General features: G+C 33.1%; 1 protein-coding gene across 7 annotated transcripts; it reads left to right on the top strand.

Moving 5' to 3' along the window:
- The first annotated feature begins 522 nt into the window (after positions 1 to 522).
- Positions 523 to 6,012, top strand: LOC107875010. 7 transcript variants are annotated; one of them, XR_007056897.1, is made up of 6 exons: positions 523 to 611; positions 719 to 784; positions 916 to 954; positions 1,854 to 1,901; positions 2,306 to 2,363; positions 4,920 to 5,262. XR_007056897.1 is itself a non-coding variant. In XM_047414316.1 (5 exons), the coding sequence occupies exons 2-5, from the start codon at positions 1,885 to 1,887 to the stop codon at positions 5,755 to 5,757; spliced, it is 315 nt and encodes a 104-aa protein (XP_047270272.1). In that variant the 5' UTR covers positions 830 to 934; positions 1,854 to 1,884; the 3' UTR covers positions 5,758 to 6,012. The 7 variants fall into 7 exon arrangements, 2 of the variants coding, with proteins under 2 accessions (XP_047270272.1, XP_047270270.1); XR_007056896.1 differs by having other exon boundaries at positions 872 to 934; XR_007056893.1 differs by having other exon boundaries at positions 531 to 611; positions 872 to 954.
- The last annotated feature ends 499 nt before the right edge of the window (positions 6,013 to 6,511 follow it).

Raw genomic sequence — 6,511 nt, 5'->3', positions numbered from 1 at the left:
GATACAGGAAAAGAATTTTCCAATGTAGAGCTCTTAAAATTTTCATGTGTAATTTGATAAGCCTGACGATCCCTTTCATGTTAGTTGTGTACACTTTTATTTTCGTTAGTCACGTGACTCTTCTCTTTTCATTTCTTTTCTTTTTCCAGGGGAACATGGTCAGTAGAGGGGTTATTGAGTTCTATGATGGTGGACCTCCATTAAGAAGTTATTCCCTACGTTTTAATTTATTTCTATTATTTTTCTTTTTAGTCCATTTCAAAAAAGTATGCCTCTATCCTTTTTTTGATAACTCTTTAATTCCAAACTTGCAGCTGGCATGTTTAAGATCACAAGATTAAAGGGTATTTGGGTACATCCCATGTATCGTTTGTTTTAGACAACAAGATTTGAAAGTTTTTGTTACTTCCTTACACTCCGTGTCAAGTGAAAACCAAACAAAAAAATTGAAATTGAGGGTGTAAAACCTTTATCTAGTATTTACAATAAATACTTTTGTATGTCCACCAATCACGTGTATCTATTCATTTTTTTTATATATGTAACAGGTGAGGAATCTTATATCTCTAGCTGGTCCTCATGCTGGGGTAGCTTTTATTCCCTTCTATGGTGTATGTGCCCGTTGACCCCATGAACTGAACTAGCTATTTTTAAATTGATTTGGTTATTTTTCCAAGGAAAGATCGATAATAGTGTCTAGTCATTTCTATTTTGGCAGTCACGTATGTGGTGCATTCTTGCAGACTCTTTGCTCAAGTTAGTAATTTACCACAATTTTGTCCAGGTGTGCTTTTTCTTTTCATATAGTACTATAACTATGTTAGTCCCCTTTATTTTATTGTATCTTTTCCTGTTCTTTCCTTTTTTTCAGTTGGCTTCCTTCCGATTAAATGGTGTCCTTTAATTCAATTCCAGGCACACCTTACTCCCGCAGGTTGTATTAAAATCCCTACTGTAAGTAACCAAATTATGTGATTTTTCTATCTATACCAAACTTAAAAGTAATGACTCGTACCTTTTGGATCAAACACGTAGGATAGTTATTTAGAAACTGCTTACATACCTTTTGTTTTATGTGTTTGATTTAGTTTTTTCCTATCAATTGTTCATTTTTGTAGTTCTTGTTTATATTGCATATATATCTTTGGTTTCTTCATTTGTCTTTCCTTACAAAATGCTTGTTTCAATTCTATTTTGTGCTTAAAGCCCCAGATCTTGCAACCTTTAATATTTTACGACTTTCACAGGCTTGTTTCACTGAATTTGAATCAGTTTAGGCTAAGTTTGGTATGCCAAAAATAAATTTCTCTTCAAACTTAGGAAATATGAAAGGGATGTTCCAACATTTAGCATGCAGTTTGTACAACAGGCAGATCTGTTCTATTGTGATATCATTTAGTGACTTTCTTTAGTGGTTCTTTTAATTAAAGAGAAAACTTTAAACTTGTGTTATTCAAGGGAAGGTCTACGACATCTTTTTGGCCCTCGATGATGTTCCTTATTCTTTTCTTTCCTTAAAAAATTATGCTTGCTAGTTGATTCTATTTCTTATTTCTTATTTCCTTATTGGCATTGTATTCATTTCATTTGTGGAAATTGTTCAAATCCGATAAGATATGTTTATCTACACCAAAGCAAGCTTCTCTAATTACTAAGTAGTTTGTGAAAATGTTAAACCAGCTTTACACTCATTAGAATTGATTGCATTCCAATACTTGGTTTAGTTTTCTCCTAGATAATACTACGATATAAATATACATAGAGATACTATAATTTTCTTTCTAAAGTCTCCCTACTCTACTTTGGCCTGGTTTTCTTTGATCTCCATTTCTTAACTTACATATTTTGTACAGCTTCTGAGACCAAAGTTGGAAGACATTAAAGATGAGATGCAAAATAAGGTAGGTTTATGCAAGTATCCTCTCATTTTCATTTCTGTTTTATTGAGCTAGCCAATCATTAAATGTCTTTGCCCGTTATGTAGAACATAGTAATGACATCTGAAGTAACATTATTTATGTGATCCAGTGATTAAGTATTCAATGATTTTTTAAAATTTATTGATGATTACACTTCATGTGCTTAAGTTCTGTTCACAATTCTTAGACTCTAAAACCTTCCCTGGTATCATCTCTAAGTAAGTAATCCATGCACGGACATGTCCATACTCACTTGGATTCTCTACCGTCAAGGTTTTTGCCTCAAATTACATTGTGTTTCCTTCCTTTCTTTAGGCAAGAATTATGTGGTTATATTTTTACCTGCCAACAGTTTTAGTTGGTTTAAATTTCTTACTTTTTAATAGGTTATGGCACCAGCGGCAGCTACTGATGGTTAAAAAAAATGCAAGAACTAATGAGGGAGTAAGCAACTTTTCCTTGTTGATCCAATAAACTTTCATATATCTTTTTTAGAGAAAAAATCTTGTAGAACTTGCCTAGCTTCTCATATGAAATCCTTGTGTATATAATTACCCCATACTTCTCCTTCTCAAAAAATAATTACCCTGTACCTCTACTGGTTGGAGGATAGAGGTACTTGGTGGAATAGTCTGGTTCCCCGAGAGTTGGCCTAGACATCTGCTATTTTTAGAAAAGTTAACTAGCTTCTCATATGGATAAAGTTAACTAGCCAGTCTGTATCTACTTTGAGCTGTATATCTAGCCATTGACAAGAAACTGAACCAACTACACTGGCATAATTTAAATTCTCTCTTTTCTTTCTTTGCACTGATTGGGAAGTGGAGATAGTGGCACAAATCATATTATTTGGAAATGTCTCTATGAAAATTAACTAGCAGTCTAGAAGCAAATGTTTCGGTACTGGGAGAATGGAGAGCCATAAATTTTAGAGTGGGATATGGGGATGAAGCATTAATGTAGGTTCTTTTTCACTGTTTATTGTGTCTTTTGCATCTGATGCATAGTTGTTTAGATCTTTCAAAAATTGGTTTGACTTTTGAACCTCCATTTTAAGAAAAAAATAAGTTATCATGGTTTAGATTTGTTTCTTGTGGTTATGGGAGTATATATTATTGTGTGTTGGCGATCGTATATTTGAGATTCGATTATAATTTGTGGAATTTAATTTCAATTGGCAATGATGCATACATCATGGTGTAAGAATTTGACATCACTATTCAAACCTGTTAAAACTGGACAATTGATTTGCTAACAAGATGTCAGATTAGTTTTGAGATCTGATATTAATAAAAAGTTAGATTTAAGGTTAACTGAAGATATGAATTGGGAAGTTTTCTGACCAAGTTTAGGTGAGTAGTAACTAGGGATAGATGTACATGATGTTAAATTAAAGACATTGAGGTGCAACTGCAGAAATTTAGTAAACTTATGTTGGTAAGGCTAAGTTTATATCATTTGTGTGAAACTAATACTCTTTGCCTCTAACAAGGGGTCAGATTATCCTTCATCTACTGGCACTGCTATTTCTCATATCAAAGCTAATCCAATTTGTCTTAGAATGAATGTCCCTTTAATTTTTTGTCGAGACGTTTCAGTTTGTTGTCATTATAGATGTCTTACTTGTCATCTTGATAGAAATTAATATAAAAATTCATCTTCCCAAATAAATAGTCGGGATATGTATAATACAACAACAAACCCAGTGTAATTTGATTAGTGGAGTCTAAGGAGGGTGGTGTGTATGCAATTATAGTTTAATTCATGACACTGTTCCATTAGTAATGCATATCGCAGTAACTCATTCGATCTTCTCTCATCTTAAAACTTATCTCCAAAATAAGTTAAAACAAGAAAGAAATTTGTCAAAAATTGAAAAAAATTGAGCCCTATACCTTCATATATATCTTACTACATTGTTTTCACATATCAACGCTGTAAAATATATGGTACTGATCGATAGCAGTGTAATCGGTGTTGAGTTTAAAGAAGTTCTGATCTAGTGGCTTCCACTTGTTGTATTTGATAGTGTGTGTTGGCTTCAATTAGCTCAAAGCTTAACTTCTATATCAATCAAGCTTGACAGTGGAACCAAATTCATTTTTTCTTTAAATTAATAACCTGAGTTCAAAGAAACAAACACCTAGCTAGTTAGTACTTTATGGAAAACTAAAATTATTTTTCCAACAACTGCTTTTGGTCATGAGCCTAATTTAATTAGCCAGTGAGTTCTTGGTCTTTATGAGTCTCAATGGTAACAACAGACTATGGATAAGCAACACAAATTAGCACATATCAAGTACTTATTTTTTCACTTTGTATGTAGCCATGCAAGTGACTCTGCTACCATTTATAGATTTAAGCCTAAAATTTTGAATGGCCTTGAGGCTTGTCATAACTGGTTTAGTTTCTATTGAGGGCATTATTCCAGGAAAAATATTGCTCTTCTCAAATTTTATCATGAAGGAACAAACAATTCAAGTATAAGTAACAAATGGATTGGAGAAAACCCATCAAGATGACAAACTTGAAGTAGGAGAATGAACCCCTAGAAATTGTGTGTTCTTGAGTTTCAGTTTTCTTTTTATTGCAAGACAAGAGAAGTTTCTGCAAGTATAATTTTAAAGAAGGGAGTACCTCAGGAGTCATCCAATATGGACTTCCTTTTAAAGAGAGATTAGCTGAGATTTTCCTAGTTTCAGAGTAATTTTACCAAGTAAACAACTGTATTTCATAGTACATCAATAAACCGGAATCTCTTTGAGTGTCTCTGTACTTGGATCAACATTGGAATTGAAAGTTCTTGTATTTGATTTGGTCGGTATCCTTCCAAACTTTCTTTTTTATTGAATATTTGAGTATGAGAGGAGTTTTTGCATTTTCACATGATGGCAATAGACTAGAATGAATCCTAATTTGTGGTTGGATGTGTAACTGTCAAGGATGGGAAGATTGTAAGTGAATGGTTTCACCCAAAAGCTTATCCTTCGGTTTATGCAGGTGCTTTGGTCGAGATATATTTGGAAGGAGAAGCCTTCTTGTTCACTGGCCCATGGAAGAGGACCCTCGGTTTTTGCTATCTTATGTATCACCATTTGCCTCTGTAAATGAAAGTTCTAGTAACACTTCTTCAGCATCCTACTCTCTTATTGATTTCTTTCAGCATAACAAAGATTTCTTGGAGAAGCTTCAACTTATTTTAAAGAAAACATTAGCAGTAGGTTGTCATTATTGTTTATGGTAACAACAACATTAAATTAGCAATTGTGATTATTGAGCATGTGCAAGAAAGAACATTTTGTAATCAAACATATCATTTTAACTAAGCATTTTTGTGATTTAACAATCCTCTGTGAAGTTTGTTGCTTTATGGAAATGTTATAGAATGTTAGCTCTCTCAGTTGAAAGTTGTTTATTTTAAGCTTCTGAGTTGTCTGTTAGTTAGTCGGAACAGTTGATATTGGAAGAAAGTCGATATTGCTTGTTTGTCCATAGTTCACTCCTTCAAAATTAGAAACATCAAGGTAAAGTTATTTGACATTCTTGCATACTGATGTGAAAAGAAGAAAAAAGCCAAATATCGCATTGGTTGGTAGTGTAGTTTATATTTCCTCTATCCTTCCTCTGTGAATGTAGTTTATATTCCCTCTATCCTTCCTCTGTGAATAAGTGCAATATTTTAACTCATTATAGCTTTGATCTTGCAGATTTTGCAGATGGAGGCCAAATAGACAAAATAGACTTCTGGGATGAACTTCTATGCAGTGTAAATAGTTTTTCTATTGGCGCTTTAGGAACGGATGAAGATTTAATTGGTAAAGTTTTGAAGTATGACTAGACGCATCCAAATCTTAAGGAGTTAATAAATTGGGACAGAACTTCTATCCAACCAAAACCCGAGGACTTGTGTGCTTTGCACCAAAAGGTTTATTGCAGGAAAGAGGAATCGCCTTTAACTCCTTCCATTCTGATGGAACCTAAGTTAGGTCAATATCGCATAGTTATTTTGTTAATACCATTAATTTCATGTTTGGTCAATGTAGTAATTGTGACTGAACATTCTGTCAAAGTCTAAATTGATTGCAATCTTCTTCTAATGTCAAAATAATGTCAATTCAGTTTCGATCAAAATAATTATTTTTCAATTAGAAATTACGTACTAACATTTTATATGCCTAATGTCATTTCTATAAAATGTGGCTTGAACTATCAAATTTTAGGCAATATTGCTTACGCATCAAAAGTGTGGCTAAAACTTGCTTACACTTTACAAGTGTTGTCATAGAAGACGTATACAAGGATACTATTTTGAAGTGTGGCTAGTAATATAGAAAAGGTCACATTTTTTAAGTGTTGTTATAGAGGTTTTACAAAAGGCTACGCTTGTAAAGTATGCCCAATAGTAAAACAAAGTCAATGTTTTTTAAGTGTTGTTATTGAGGTGCTACAAAAGGCTACACTTGTGAAGCATGCTCAATAGCAAAAACAAAAGGCAACACTTGTAAGTGTAGCTTTATCAAATAAAAGTGTTGTCAATGACAAGATGCAAAGCGTGTCCTTTATACCTTAATTGCCATACTTTTAAAATGTAG

This window comes from Capsicum annuum, chromosome 6 (assembly GCF_002878395.1).
Source record: "Capsicum annuum cultivar UCD-10X-F1 chromosome 6, UCD10Xv1.1, whole genome shotgun sequence".
Classification (NCBI taxonomy): domain Eukaryota; kingdom Viridiplantae; phylum Streptophyta; class Magnoliopsida; order Solanales; family Solanaceae; genus Capsicum; species Capsicum annuum.
This window is presented reverse-complemented; position numbering and strand designations above follow the sequence as displayed.

Excerpts from the sequence above, each read along its gene's own strand:
- LOC107875010 (XM_047414316.1), top strand. Across the intron at positions 2,364-4,919 it reads ATGCAAGAACTAATGAGGGA|GTGCTTTGGTCGAGATATAT; the intron begins GTAAGCAACTTT and ends CGGTTTATGCAG. Across the intron at positions 5,029-5,626 it reads CACCATTTGCCTCTGTAAAT|ATTTTGCAGATGGAGGCCAA; the intron begins GAAAGTTCTAGT and ends TTGATCTTGCAG.